Genomic DNA, 16731 nt, shown 5'->3' with positions numbered 1-16731 from the left:
TGTCGAAAAGGCTTTGAGGAAATAACCGGATCCCTGATTTTTTGTAATTTTATATAATTATGTCATTTTCATCCATCATACAACTACATTGGTGTAGTGTTTTTTTGTCATGATGGTGGGAAATTACAGTATGGTTCTATAACAGTCAGCGTTATACTGAGGGAACAAAAAGAATCATGATTCTTATAGAAAAATATATATCTCTTCAATATAAATGTATTTCATATTTACTTTTCATCAGATGTTTCATTAAACGGTTTGGAAAACTCTAATTTATCTTTTCCACCTCTGTAATTCATGCCTCTAGTTATTTGTTGTTGTTGTTTAAGACTTTACAGTCATATATAATGAACCAGATATTGAAATTGATTGAACTGAAGTGAACACTCTCTTTGTGCCGTGATTTATGGCCTGGCGTGAAAACAACTGAATTATAATCAAATAGTTTTTTTTTGTTTGTTTTACTTCAAGAGTTTCTGGGGTTTTTCTGTCTTTCTATCTCTTAAAGACTGTGTTTATCTTTCCCTCTTTCTTTTCTCCTTTCCTGTCTCATCCTCTCTCTCTGTTTCTATCTGCGTTAACGTGAAGTGATCGTTTTCTCCTGCACATTACACACGCAATTATACCACAGAGTCCCTGCTGACTGGATCTCCTCTTATCAGCACTGTGCAGACACTGCTTGTGTGTGTGTGCGTGTGTGTGTGTGTGTGTGTGTACGTGTGTACGTGTGTGTGTACACAAAAGCACACGTAAGGATCATCCAGAAGGTCTCCTGAATATTAGCATATATTAAAATGTACACCCCCGTATGCTATTTTGGATTTTCTTTTCTTCCTTATTTTTATATATATGTATTTTTTACAGAAAGGTACATGTTTGTTGAGCTTGACAGTGACAGTGATTTCCATGTGTGTGTGTGTGTTTGTGTAGCATATTAATTGTTTGAATAATTAAGGACCACTTTGTATCTCCACCCCCACCCCCATCCCCCGGCTGTATCTGTGTGCAGAATCAGGCCGAAGCGCATTATAAAGGTCATAAGCACGCTCGTAAGCTGAAAGCTTTGGAGGCCCAGAAGAACAAGCAGCACAGACGGCACACACAGCTCGACGGCACACACAGCAGCCGAGACCGAGAGAAAGACCGAGACCGAGACCGAGACAGAGGCAGGATGATCGCAGCTGAGCCTCATCCTGCTCTTCCGGAATCCTGTGCTGTGGAAGCATCCAGTGAGTGGCCATATGTTTCTGTGTGTGTGTCTGTGTGTCTGTGTGTGTGTGTGTGTGTGTGTGTGTGTGAAATTCACTTCAATTCAATTTTATTTGTATAGCACTTTTAACAATGGACATTTCAATATTATTTGTATTAATCCCTAATGAGCAAGCCTGAGGCGACTGTGGCAAGGAAAAGGTGCCTTAGATGGTAAGAGGGAGAAGCCTTGAGAGGAACAAGACTCAAAAAGGGAACCTCATCCTCATTTGGGTGACACCAGAGAGTGTGATTATAAATTATTATGAACACCAGAGAGTGTGATTATAAATTATTATGAACACCAGAGTGTGATTATAAATTATTATGAACACCGGAGAGTGTGATTATAAATTATTATGAACACCGGAGAGTGTGATTATAAATTATTATGAACACCAGAGTGTGATTATAAATTATAAACACCTTAAAGTGTGATTATAAATTATTATAAACACCAGAGAGCGTGAATTTTCATAAACACCAGAGAGTGTGATCATAAATGATTATAAACACCAGAGAGTGTGATTATAAATTATTATGAACACCAGAGAGTGTGATTATAAATTATTATGAACACCAGAGTGTGATTATAAATTATTATGAACACCGGAGAGTGTGATTATAAATTATTATGAACACCGGAGAGTGTGATTATAAATTATAAACACCTTAAAGTGTGATTATAAATTATTATAAACACCAGAGAGCGTGAATTTTCATAAACACCAGAGAGTGTGATCATAAATGATTATAAACACCAGAGAGTGTGATTATAAATTGTTATAAACACCAGAGAGTGTGATTATAAATTGTTATAAACACCAGAGAGTGAGATTATAAATCATTATAAACACCAGAGAGTGTGATTATAAATTGTTATAAACACCAGAGAGTGTGATTATAAATTATTATAAACACCAGAGAGTGTGATTATAAATTGTTATAAACACCAGAGAGTGTGATTATAAATTGTTATAAACACCAGAGAGTGTGATTATAAATTGTTATAAACACCAGAGAGTGAGATTATAAATGATTATAAACACCAGAGTGTGATTATAAATGATTATAAACACCAGAGAGTGTGATTCTAAATTGTTATAAACACCACAGAGTGAGATTATAAATTGTTATAAACACCAGAGAGTGTGATTATAAATCATTATAAACACCAGAGAGTGTGATTATAAATTATTATAAACACTGGAGAGTGAGATTATAAATCATTATAAACACCGGAGAGTGAGATTATAAATCCTTATAAACACCAGAGCGTGAGATTATAAATCATTATAAACGCCAGAGAGTGTGATTATAAACTATTATAAACACCAGAGAGTGTGATTATAAATTATAAACACCTTAAAGTGTGATTATAAATTATTATAAACACCAGAGAGCGTGAATTTTCATAAACACCAGAGAGTGTGATCATAAATGATTATAAACACCAGAGAGTGTGATTATAAATTATTATGAACACCAGAGAGTGTGATTATAAATTATTATGAACACCAGAGAGTGTGATTATAAATTATTATGAACACCAGAGTGTGATTATAAATTATTATGAACACCGGAGAGTGTGATTATAAATTATTATGAACACCGGAGAGTGTGATTATAAATTATAAACACCTTAAAGTGTGATTATAAATTATTATAAACACCAGAGAGCGTGAATTTTCATAAACACCAGAGAGTGTGATCATAAATGATTATAAACACCAGTGTGATTATAAATTGTTATAAACACCAGAGAGTGTGATTATAAATTGTTATAAACACCAGAGAGTGAGATTATAAATCATTATAAACACCAGAGAGTGTGATTATAAATTGTTATAAACACCAGAGAGTGTGATTATAAATTGTTATAAACACCAGAGAGTGTGATTATAAATTGTTATAAACACCAGAGAGTGTGATTATAAATTGTTATAAACACCAGAGAGTGAGATTATAAATGATTATAAACACCAGAGTGTGATTATAAATGATTATAAACACCAGAGAGTGTGATTCTAAATTGTTATAAACACCACAGAGTGAGATTATAAATTGTTATAAACACCAGAGAGTGTGATTATAAATCATTATAAACACCAGAGAGTGTGATTATAAATTATTATAAACACTGGAGAGTGAGATTATAAATCATTATAAACACCGGAGAGTGAGATTATAAATCCTTATAAACACCAGAGCGTGAGATTATAAATCATTATAAACGCCAGAGAGTGTGATTATAAACTATTATAAACACCAGAGAGTGTGATTATAAATTATAAACACCTTAAAGTGTGATTATAAATTATTATAAACACCAGAGAGCGTGAATTTTCATAAACACCAGAGAGTGTGATCATAAATGATTATAAACACCAGAGAGTGTGATTATAAATTATTATGAACACCAGAGAGTGTGATTATAAATTATTATGAACACCAGAGAGTGTGATTATAAATTGTTATAAACACCAGAGAGTGAGATTATAAATGATTATAAACACCAGAGTGTGATTATAAATGATTATAAACACCAGAGAGTGTGATTCTAAATTGTTATAAACACCACAGAGTGAGATTATAAATTGTTATAAACACCAGAGAGTGTGATTATAAATCATTATAAACACCAGAGAGTGTGATTATAAATTATTATAAACACTGGAGAGTGAGATTATAAATCATTATAAACACCGGAGAGTGAGATTATAAATCCTTATAAACACCAGAGCGTGAGATTATAAATCATTATAAACGCCAGAGAGTGTGATTATAAACTATTATAAACACCAGAGAGTGTGATTATAAATTATAAACACCTTAAAGTGTGATTATAAATTATTATAAACACCAGAGAGCGTGAATTTTCATAAACACCAGAGAGTGTGATCATAAATGATTATAAACACCAGAGAGTGTGATTATAAATTATTATGAACACCAGAGAGTGTGATTATAAATTATTATGAACACCAGAGTGTGATTATAAATTATTATGAACACCGGAGAGTGTGATTATAAATTATTATGAACACCGGAGAGTGTGATTATAAATTATAAACACCTTAAAGTGTGATTATAAATTATTATAAACACCAGAGAGCGTGAATTTTCATAAACACCAGAGAGTGTGATCATAAATGATTATAAACACCAGAGAGTGTGATTATAAATTGTTATAAACACCAGAGAGTGTGATTATAAATTGTTATAAACACCAGAGAGTGAGATTATAAATCATTATAAACACCAGAGAGTGTGATTATAAATTGTTATAAACACCAGAGAGTGTGATTATAAATCATTATAAACACCAGAGAGTGTGATTATAAATTGTTATAAACACCAGAGAGTGAGATTATAAATGATCATAAACACCAGAGAGTGAGATTATGAATTGTTATAAACACCAGAGAGTGAGATTATAAATGATCATAAACACCAGAGAGTGAGATTATGAATTGTTATAAACACCAGAGAGTGAGATTATAAATCATTATAAACACCAGAGAGTGAGATTATAAATCATTATAAACACCAGAGAGTGAGATTATAAATCATTATAAACACCGGAGAGTGAGATTATAAATCATTATAAACACCGGAGAGTGAGATTATAAATCATTATAAACACCGGAGAGTGAGATTATAAATGATTATAAACACCAGAGAGTGAGATTATAAATGATTATAAACACCAGAGAGTGAGATTATAAATTATTATAAACACCGGAGAGTGAGATTATAAATCCTTATAAACACCAGAGCATGAGATTATAAATTATTATAAACACCGGAGAGTGAGATTATAAATCATTATAAACACCAGAGCGTGAGATTATAAATCCTTATAAACACCAGAGCGTGAGATTATAAATCATTATAAATGCCAGAGAGTGTGATTATAAACTATTATAAACACCAGAGAGTGTGATTATAAATCATTATAAACACCAGAGAGTGTGATTATAAATCATTATAAACACCAGAGAGTGTGATTATAAATCATTATAAACACCAGAGTGTGATTATAAATTGTTATAAACACCAGAGAGTGAGATTATAAATGATCATAAACACCAGAGAGTGAGATTATGAATTGTTATAAACACCAGAGAGTGAGATTATAAATCATTATAAACACCAGAGAGTGAGATTATAAATCATTATAAACACCAGAGAGTGAGATTATAAATCATTATAAACACCGGAGAGTGAGATTATAAATCATTATAAACACCGGAGAGTGAGATTATAAATCATTATAAACACCGGAGAGTGAGATTATAAATCATTATAAACACCAGAGAGTGAGATTATAAATGATTATAAACACCAGAGAGTGAGATTATAAATGATTATAAACACCGGAGAGTGAGATTATAAATCCTTATAAACACCAGAGCGTGAGATTATAAATCATTATAAACACCGGAGAGTGAGATTATAAATCATTATAAACACCGGAGAGTGAGATTATAAATCATTATAAACACCAGAGAGTGAGATTATAAATCATTATAAACACCGGAGAGTGAGATTATAAATCATTATAAACACCAGAGAGTGAGATTATAAATCATTATAAACACCGGAGAGTGAGATTATAAATCATTATAAACACCGGAGAGTGAGATTATAAATCATTATAAACACCGGAGAGTGAGATTATAAATGATTATAAACATCAGAGAGTGAGATTATAAATTATTATAAACACCGGAGAGTGAGATTATAAATCCTAATAAACACCAGAGCGCGAGATTATAAATCATTATAAACACCAGAGCGTGAGATTATAAATCCTAATAAACACCAGAGCGTGAGATTATAAATCATTATAAACACCAGAGCGTGAGATTATAAATCCTAATAAACACCAGAGCGTGAGATTATAAATCATTATAAACACCAGAGCATGAGATTATAAATCATTATAAACACCAGAGAGTGAGATTATAAATGATTATAAATGCCAGAGAGTGTGATTATAAACTATTATAAACGCCAGAGAGTGTGATTATAAATTATTATAAACACCGGAGAGTGAGATTATAAATCCTTATAAACACCAGAGAGTGTGATTATAAATCATTATAAACACCAGAGCGTGAGATTATAAATGATTATAAATGCCAGAGAGTGTGATTATAAACTATTATAAACGCCAGAGAGTGTGATTATAAACTATTATAAACACCGGAGCGTGAGATTATGAATAATGTTCGTTCCACAGTCATATACAGTCAGTTGGAGTCGTGTAAGCAGGAGCTCCTGAGCACCTCATAAATTAGCTCAACATCTGAGTTCATTATAGATTCAACACCAACTCCTCCATCCTGAATCCTTCAGATGCTTAATGATGGAGTTACAGCATACTGTATGTATTGATTAGGAGGTTCTTGTCCTCAAAGTCCACATGGGGTTGAGATCATCTCTTCGAATGTCCGAAATCTTCATGAAGCAGAATCCCGAGAGCTGGTACATCTCTGGAAGTGAAATGTATTCTTAATCACTGTGCTCCTTACGACATAAATCACGTTTATTTATAATGCAGCCAAAAAGAAAATCCGTACAAAGTTAATAAACCCTACAGGAACAAAGATATGAATGAACATTAATGGTGCAGTCCATTATATTTAAGGGTTGTGTATACAGCACAGATATACACTTTATTAGGAACATGCACACTGCTCATTCATGCAGTTATCCAATCAGCCGGTCATGTGGCAGCAGGACAATGCATAAAATCACGCAGATACAGATCAAGAGATTCAGGTAATGTTCACATCAAACATCAGAATGTGGGTGACCTGTTTTGGTGATTTGGTTGTTAATGGCAGATTTTCTGCATTGAGTATTTCAGAAGCTGCTGATATCCACACAAAACAGTGTCTAGAGTTTATACAGAATGGTGCGAAAAACAAAAAACATCCTGTGAGCAGACGATCTGCAGGCTGAAACATGTTGCTGATGAGAGATCAGAGGAGAATGAGCTGACAGGAAGTCTATAGTATCTCAAATAAACACTCACACAATCGTGGTGAGCAGAACAGCATCTCAGAATGCTCAGTATTTTGAGCCAAACCTTGAGAAGCATCAGAAGAGCAAATCAGACCAATCCTGATTTGCTCCATGACTCACGCTAACTGGACAGTTGAAGATTATAAACAAATCGGCTGGTCTTTTTCTGGTCAGTTTTAGCAACAAAATATCCTCCTGGCAATGTTTCATGATGATGCAGTTTGATTCATAATACTGGCTTCATCATTCTGTTCAATTTGTTTCAAACAAAATTTTAATGAATGAATTTCTTTGTTTCTGAATCATAAATAATAAAAGAAATGGGCATCTGAAACTAATTAAATTGAAAATTGCTAGATAGTAAAAAAGCATTTTATTTTAAAGGTAGAAAGAGTTCTTTTCATGGTTATAATATGGTTGTGTAACCATGTAACCTATGACTCACATCCATTAGGGACAAGTGCAGATGATTCCTGGAAATATTGCTGGTTCTCCAGGAATGAACTCGATCACCTGACCACAGTGGTGGGCCGTCAGGGCCAGCAAGGCCTTCTCTGCTGGTCTAAACAGCAGTAATCTGAATCACTGACTTGCATTTTAATATATTTAATATATTTTCCATGAATGTGTGTTAAATTATTCCCAATAGTCTATTCTCTACATTTCATAGCTTTTCTCTTGGTTGTGCTGCTTCCAGTAGTGTATATTTATGATAAGAGTATTTATCCAATCATATTTCAGCCAGTGGCTGACATCATGTGTTGCCAGGGTGAAAAAAATCTGCCTTAAGCCCTTCAGAATCAATAGTGCAGGCAAATAATTGGCAATGAAATTGTTACACTAACCAATCAGATTTCGAGTTGGCGTCACTGGGGCCATCTAGCAGGCATACGATTACGTCAGCAATTTCCCGTCCTTTGATTGGATAATTGGAGTAGTCAGAGGTAGCGAACCGCACAAACTAAATAAAATATATATATTTTTGCTCACAATGGCTGACAGAGGAGAAGAAATCGATTTGGTGAAGGTCAGTGAAGGCCTAGGTGTGAAATGCAGTGCCTGACCACCATGCTCTCTCTCTTTCTCTCTGTCTCTGTCTCTCTCTCTCTCTATCTATCTCTCTATTTAACTTGAACTTTAAGGGTAGGCCAGATTGGGATCTCTGGCAGTCAAACATTACAACTGCATTAGATTCATTAGTCATATTTTTACATCACGACATATCATTGCACCTCCGATACAGTAAAGATTTTAGCCTAGCACATTAATCTTTAATGAACAAATGTACATACGTAGCAGTTTATGATTGCCTTGGCAGAAGGAAAACATTTTTATAACTCTAAAGTGAAATGATTTCTCTGTAAAGCAGCATGAGCTTTTACTAGCATTATTATTATCATCATTGTGCCATGCTATGATTTGCATCTCCATCTGATTATAGTGCTTCAGCTCAGCTCTGATTGCTGTTCACCCAAACAAAAAGTGTGCAGTTCCCCCGCAATTTTACTCCTGTCGCCAATCCCAGGGGGTCCATGGACCCTGTTTTGAAAAACCACGGCCTGAGAAAAGCTACGGATTTGAATAATTACATGCAGGCGATTGCTTCAGTCTGCTCAGTTCTGCCTTGTCAGTCTCTGAGTTCACCTCAGAATAGTTACTCTAGTGTTTCTCACATGAATATACGGAACATAAAAAAAACCCTGAGATATTGGTTTAAGAGCAAACTGTTCCAAAATCCCAGCTCATCATTTCTAAAGCCTTCTCCTTTCACACAGAATGAGAGAAGCCTGAGCTCACCAAATCTCATGTTAATATTCCACGCCATTCCTGCTGAGGCACTTAGACAGGAAACGTTCAAAAAAGGAAGAAAATACAGACTCGGAGATTCGGTGGGTGCGAGAGAGTTGATTAGCCTTTGCTCTTTTACATAGTGGCAATAATTTGCATCTATTTATGATAATTCGAGTCTGGTATTGGACACCGGTCTGCACTGGTTGTGAGTGTGAAGTCGTGTGAAATAAACACACGTATTCATATAATATCTCACATGAGCATAGACTGGAGCTTTAGCTAATCGTTGAGTGCTTTTATGCTAACACACACACACACACACACACAGACACACACATTCATCCAGCTGATTACTTGATGAAATTAGCACTGTTCAGTTATTAAGGTTGCAGCTGCAGGGGCCAATCAGCACGCATTAAGCATGTCAACTGCCATTAAGAGCTGAGAGGCACGACAAAGAGAAGAGCAGGTGAGAGAGAGAGAAAGAATCGGACAGACGAGGGGGTGGGGATGAGTGGTTAATCACCTCTCCACAGAGTCACACACATTCACTGGCCATGCTGACCTTAAGTCTTCAGGGTTTTCCCCTAGCATCACCTCTAAAGAAATTGACACAGTGCTCAACCACAAAAAACAGTAGCTTGTGGATAAAATGCAAATCAAAATGTATCTTGTACAGAAACATTTATAATAAAACAAGTGACATAGAAGAATAGAATAGCCGTATTTGTCACATATAAGTTAAAGCACATTGGGGTATAGACAATCGACTTTCCTTTTCCTCCCATGTTGCTAATGTCACACACTCATATCGGTGTCCTCTGTACAATATCAGAAGAATTCGGCCATTTTTATACACACAGGCTGCTCGGGTGCTTTTTCAGTCTCTAGACTAGACTACTGCAGCTCTCTACCTCTGAACGCAATCCTTCCTCTGCAAATGATCCAAAATGCAGCTGAGCGACTTGTTTTCAACCTGCCTAAGTTCACCCTACTGCTGCTCTCCTCCACTGACTTCCTGTAGCTGAACACATCAGATTCAAAACACTGACACTTGCCTACAAAACAAAGCCAAGAATGGACCAGCTCCTTTTACCTCAAAGCCCTTATTACTCCTTACAGTGCATCACACTCCCTCAGATCTATTAGCACTGCTCCACTGATCCCACCCTCTCTCAGGGTAAGAGGTAGGTATACATCTCGACTCTTCTCTGTTCTGGCACCGAGGTGGTGGAATGAACTTCTTCTAGATGTTCGTACAGCTGAATCACTGACTTAAGATGAAGACCTATCTCTTCCTGAAACCCAGCTTTTATTTTATAGTTTTCAGGCTAATGGTATCCTAAGTCTGTGACCTATTGAACCAGTGTTAATGTATTCATTGATCAAGTACTCTTGTACGTCACTCTGGATAAGCCAGAGATGTAAATGTAAATTTAAGCACAGTGAAATTTCCCCTTTGCCTATCCCAACTTTGGAGGTTGGGGTCAGAGCACAGGGTCAGCAATGATATAGCAAGGGCCTTGCTTAGGGGCCCAACAGTGTCAGCTAGACAATGCTGGGTCTTGAACCCCAATCAACAACCCAGAGCCTTAACCACTTGAGTTACAACTGCACCACCTGACACATCTGTGTATGGAGAAGGAAAGACAGTAACTATCACTAGTCTACCTGGATATGATGAACTGACCTTCATAGTCCACGGTGTCTGCAGAATTGACTTATTTTATCTGATCATAAGTAATGCATAGTTTTATGACAGTACTGCTGATAAAGTATTAAAAATGAAATGAGACTAAGGGAAGAAGACAGAGTTATGATCTGCAAAGCTCACTGATACGTGTAAGCGCAGACCATGAACACGAGTCGAGTCAGCACTTTTTACACAACGATGAGTGCACAGTTTATACAGAGGAGACTGAACTATTATATCCACACACACACACACACACACACAGCTCAGCTATATTACTGATTAAAGAGACTTTATTATCATTCCCTTTCTCATAATTATCATCACCATTAATATTATCATTAGCGGTATCATCATCATTATCTTCATTATTATCATTACTGTAATCAAAGCTATGAATCAGGTGTGTGTGTGTGTGTTTGTGTGTGTGTGTGGATTCATGAACTTTTTTTCTTTCCTGCTATTAAATGTGGCTGCATAAAAGTTTTTGAATGAAACTTGAACTCATTTAAGCATTCACACACACACACACACACACACACACTCACTCACTGGGGCTCCACATGAACTTTCTAGCACACTAAAGCACTACGCAAAGCCATGCAGGGAAAACACAGCGTGTGTGTGTGTGTGTGTCTGTGTGTGTGCTACATGCGTTACCGTGGACATCTGAATGTGAGACTCACAATCTCACACACTTCAGTTTATCACGCGGTGAAGTGCTCCACTTACACAGTGCATGTCAGTTTAATGAGTAGCACAAAATCAATCCCTTGTTGCCCATCTGTGAGGAATGCAGCGACTGTGAAGAATGCAACGACGATCTCCTACCCCCTTTTGCACTAACACACAGCCAGAGCCCACATTCCCATTAGTTTCAAACCATTATGTAATGACATGTGGGAGTTTCCTAATGAACACTATAAAAATAACAGTCATTTTGCAAGCTCTAGTTTAAGAACATATCTGTTCAACCCAAATTAAACCTGTAAGATAAAAGAAAGATATTGGCGTCATTATGGACAATGATTATAGACAGGATGAGTGCTACAGAGGATAAAGAATGACTCCCATTCAAAATGTTTACTAGAAAACACAGCTTGTGGCAATATCCAAGCCAAGGAAGCAACCTTTCTGAAACATAATAAAAAATACAGAAGAAGCTAAGTAGCTTTTATTTGTTACATATACATTACAGCACAGTGAAATTCTTTCTTCGCATATCCCATCCTTAGGGGGATGGTTTCAGAGCTCAGGGTCAGTCATGATGCAGCGCCCCTGGAGCAGGGGGTTTGGGGACCTTGCTCAAAGGTCCAACAGTGGCAGCTTGGTGGTGCTGGGGCTTGAACCCCGATCAAAAACCCAAAGCCTTAACAACCTGAGCTACCAACACCCATCACTTGGTAATTGATGCCATCAAATTCCATCCATTGTTTCTGCCCCAGTCCTTGCTGAAGAGAAATACCTCTTGAAATACATCCTGAGCTATGCTAATCTTTGGACACTGAGCTGTGTTGACTTTCCTTCCACATCATTTGCCACTGAAACCAAAAAGTTTGCTCTCATCTGTCTATAGCACTTAGCTTCAAGAAGTTCTTGCTTAAATTACTTGCTCAATTGGGGATGTAGTAGCTCAGTGGTTAAGATACTGGACAACTGATTGGAAGGTTGTGAGTTTGAATCCCAGATCCACCAAGCTGCCACTGCTGGGCCCCTGTGCAAGGCCCTTAACCCTCAGTTGCTTAAAAAATGTGTTAAAAATGAAAGTCGCTGTGGATAAGGGCATCTGTCACATTTTTTGCAACATGCCCATATAAGCCAGATTTGTAGAGCTTGTTTAATATTGTGCTGTAACTCCTTCACAGTTTCCTTCTCACTCAGCCACCCAGTTAGAAACGACAGCCTAATCCATGCAGGGTCACAGTGGTACAAAACACCTTTCACTTCTACAGACTTAACTGCACTCCCAGGGATCTATTAATCTTTTGAAAACCTTTTTATACCCATCTTCTGACTTGTGCATTCCCACAGCTTTATCTCTAAGTTCTTTAGTAAGTGCCTTGCCACCCATATTAGATCGTTTGCTTTGAATTGCACTGCGATGGAGTGTTCTAGAAATAGCTGCTTTCACTCTAAACTAATCGAAATCATTAGAGTTAGAAGCCGTAGAGATCCAGAATGTGATTGGCTTCACATGATTACGTTTACAAGGGATTTTCTAAGCGGAGCGATCCAATACCGAATGTTATTCTAGTTCTTTTTCTATACACATTGTATGTAAGGAATAATAATAATAATATTCTACATTGGGGGGTTGCGATTGAGCCTTTTTGCTGTGCATGAAACTGTTCAGGATTTGACACCAGCTCAGTAAACAACAACCCTGTTGGTGTAAAAAGGGCCGTCAGTGGGATTGTAATTGTAGAATTCCCCGGTGAGGGTGATTTTATAGAGGCCTCCAAAGGTGTGAGAAGAAAAATGCATCTAATCCAATGGGAATAGAGTAAAGAGAGGATCTGCGTGCACACAAGGGTTTTTTTTTACACCTGAATGATGTGTGAAAGTTAATGAAAGGGGGAGAATTGCATTGGGCAACACTCAGAACACTTGTGTGTGTGTGTGTGTGTGTGTCCTGGCTATGAGTGTTCAGGTGTTATTTGGTAGAGAGGCTGATCCCGAGCATTTCTACTCTGTGTACTATAATTTATGATCTGAGTGCTTTAGGCTCGAGGGAGGTAAGACTAGAGAAGGAGTTAAGAAAGGATGGAGGTGAAATGACCAGTGAAGTGGTGCAAAGATGGATGAAGTGCAAAAAAATAAATCAAAGGCAGAAAAAATAAGAAATACGGAGTTTTAATGTAGGCAGGCAGCAGTGTTCCAATGACTTTTCATCTTGATCAGATAGATAATCATGAATATTGTCTGGTTTATGAATTGCATGGTAACCCCATGTCTCTCTCTGCCTCTCTCTCTCTCTATGTCTCTCTCGTCTGCCTGTGAAGCTCTTCAGTGTGACTCCGACTCTGCGGTGAAGCTGAGCGAGGCTCAGGTCAGCTCAGTGGTCCTCACTCCGGTATCGGAGGTGTCATGCGCAGACGTGGCCGTCTCCTCTCCTCCCTCGCAGCACTCAGACAGCCTGCAGGATGCCGCCGGTCCCAGTGAGACAGGCACCGAACAGGACAGCCTGGTTAAAGAGGCCCCGAGGGAGAAAGACCCCAGGAGGAGCAAGCATCACCTGCACTGTCCTGTCTGCAAAGTGACAGTCAACTCAATCACTCAACTGGAAGCTCACAACAGCGGTACAGGTTTTGTTTATCCTAATAACCCAATAGAGTGTTTAGTTGCACATTCAATTGGAGGTTGATCAGATGTATTGATCTCCCATATAGGTTATGTTGTTCATATACACCGCTGACTGCTGATTTAGTCAAAAACTGAAGCATACAGGATAGTTAACTAAAATAGTGCCTTGAAAAATTCCCTAAATGTAAAGTGAGACCATGTCCTTATGCTCTTATGCCCCCTACCTATCACAGACCATAGTAATCATACTGTGTTTGGCCCAGAAGGGGGTAAAATAAGTAGGAAAATATACCAAAAGTAGGTTATAGCTGGCTTTAGCTGCTAGTTGCTAGCATTAGCTTTTAGTCTGTCTTTTTTTTTTTAATTAATTGCCTTTTCAATTAACTGAAGTCAGGACTATAAATTAACCTTACATTTTACTAGCTGAAGCTAAGCTCATAAAATCATAAACCATGCCTGTATGTGTTCTGCCTTGAACACAGTTGTTGTCTAGTAAAGTAGCCCTGATAAACAACACCTTGTTTCATATTTTTTAATTCATGTTTTGCATGCAAATAAAGTCATGGCTTTATCTCCACCATGGACAAGGGAGGGAAGCTAAGATGCAGTTTTTTTGCTCTGCTCTGCAGTCAGACCGCAGGTTAATAAGGTTTGTACAGGACTAGAGAACAGGCAAAAGAGGAAACACATATTACAAAATGCAACACAATATTATTTTTCGGCATAAGTATTTAATTCGTTCTGGAGGCGAGTTCTTAAGGCAAAAATTTGTATTGCGAAATGAATTTTCCCATAAGAAATAATGTAAATGTAGATAATCCATTCCAGCCACCCAAAAATATGACCAATATGATCAATACAAAGAGTATGTAAACTGTATGGCTGCTTACAAAGAACTGACCCAAGCCAAGCGTTCCATGTCAAGGCTCCTCACAGGAAGTCGTGCCACCAAGCTTGGGCTAAAAACAGAACAGACCACCCACTCCACCAATCTGTCAACAAAATAACACAAAAAACTTCAATTCTCAAGGCAGTAAGTAAGGAAGGGCATTCATATACCGAGGTTTCACTGTACAGTGCTTAAAACCCCAGCATCTGCTCTACTGGATACACGTACCTGCATGGTCTAGTCACTAATTATAATACGAAGTTAATTATATAAATTTCTACATAATGAGAATGCAGCTTAGGGACCTGCTCATTTGCAATAAACACATTACATGTCTGTTATTCTTGCTTGTATTTCCTGATTCTTACTAAAGCTTCCTGTAGCTCATAGTGGTAGTTTTTGTGTTTCGGGTCTGACTCCTGAACCCGATTTTTTCTCACAGGAATCAAGCACAAACTGATGCTGGAGGGACAGAGTGTGTTGCCACGGCGACGAGGGAAGGCACTGTCCTCCCGTGCCGCATGTAAAAGCAAGCGACTGGCCAACAAGGGCAGCCTGGGTGTGAGCAACAAGAGCTTCCACTGCGAAGTGTGTGAGATCCACGTCAACTCGGAGACCCAGCTCAACCAGGTAACATGCACACACTGGTCACTTTAGATAACGAAGTTTACCAGATGTCAGGCAAGAATTATACATAAAAAAAAATATTCGGCTTGTTTGCAATAATGAAGAAAGACTAAAGGAAAACGCAAGCTATGACCTCTCCACCTACAAAGAGTGGCATTTATAGCTGATCCAGGTCAATTCACAGCAAGATAGAGGGAGCTTTAGACCCCAACCTGTTACAGTGTGGGTTATAAAATCCAAATCCAGACTTCTACATCCTCAAGATCCCTTAAGGATTTTAGATTTAAGCACTTTTTAAGTGTATATTGGGGTAAGGTGTGTGTATGTATGTGTGTGTGTGTGTGTGTGTGTGTGTGTGAACATCTCATTTTTAGTTTTCCTTATGATATCACTTTCTCTAAAATTTTGTTTTGTTGATCAAACCATAATATATCTTTTATATCATAATATATATTTTATCACTATACGATAAAAAACTGAATGATGGATAAACATAAAATGGAAATAAAATGGAAATATATTCAAAATGTATTAAAAGGCTTAACTTTTGTGTCAGAAGATTTGACACTACTCCCACCATTTATACAGCAATTAAGAAACGATCCTTTGCGCAGCCAGATCTCTATGTTTTGCTTGTCTCACGAAGGACAAGACACGAATAAGGAAACAGAGAGTGAACGAGGGCACTGAGTCACTGTTAACAAACTGACGAGTCGATTTGTATTACATTCAGATTTGCATTCGCATAACATTAATCCGTGTTTGTCTCTATTCCAGCACATGAACAGTCGCAGACATAAAGACAGATTGGCTGGAAAGCCGCCCAAACCCAAATTCAGCCCTCACAGCAAGACTCAGCCAACCTCAGCAGTGTCGGTGAGACACGCACACATACACACACACACACACTCATACGTCAGGTCACACATACAGGTGTGTCTCACTCTGATATATCTTTTAGCAGAGCGTCAGGTGGAACGGCTACGCAGGAGGAGCCGTGTCAGCCATGAAAAAAGTCTTTAACCAGTACGGTCTCACCTCTCTCTCTTCACAGGTGAGTAACACACCGAGTGGTGAGCTTCAAGCATCCTTAGCAAACATTTGAAGCATATCGATCTCGTTTGGTTTGTATGCTGATCAAAAT

The 16731-nt window shown here is 37.5% G+C and overlaps 1 protein-coding gene across 4 annotated transcripts in view; it reads left to right on the top strand.

Moving 5' to 3' along the window:
- Positions 1–16731, top strand: part of znf385c (zinc finger protein 385C) — a 107190-nt gene that overhangs the window by 84804 nt on the left and 5655 nt on the right. For 3 of the 4 annotated variants that reach the window (XM_058404609.1, XM_058404628.1, XM_058404638.1), the window contains 5 exons: positions 1010–1229; positions 13771–14067; positions 15403–15590; positions 16365–16463; positions 16549–16641. In XM_058404609.1, the coding sequence (XP_058260592.1) occupies positions 1010–1229; positions 13771–14067; positions 15403–15590; positions 16365–16463; positions 16549–16641 (897 nt within the window). The remainder of the gene's footprint in view (positions 1–1009; positions 1230–13770; positions 14068–15402; positions 15591–16364; positions 16464–16548; positions 16642–16731) is intronic. The other variant, XM_058404618.1, reaches the window with a different exon arrangement.

This window comes from Hemibagrus wyckioides, linkage group LG02 (genome assembly GCF_019097595.1).
Source record: "Hemibagrus wyckioides isolate EC202008001 linkage group LG02, SWU_Hwy_1.0, whole genome shotgun sequence".
Classification (NCBI taxonomy): domain Eukaryota; kingdom Metazoa; phylum Chordata; class Actinopteri; order Siluriformes; family Bagridae; genus Hemibagrus; species Hemibagrus wyckioides.
Note: the sequence above shows the minus strand (reverse complement) of the source record. Positions and strands in the feature narration are given on the sequence as shown.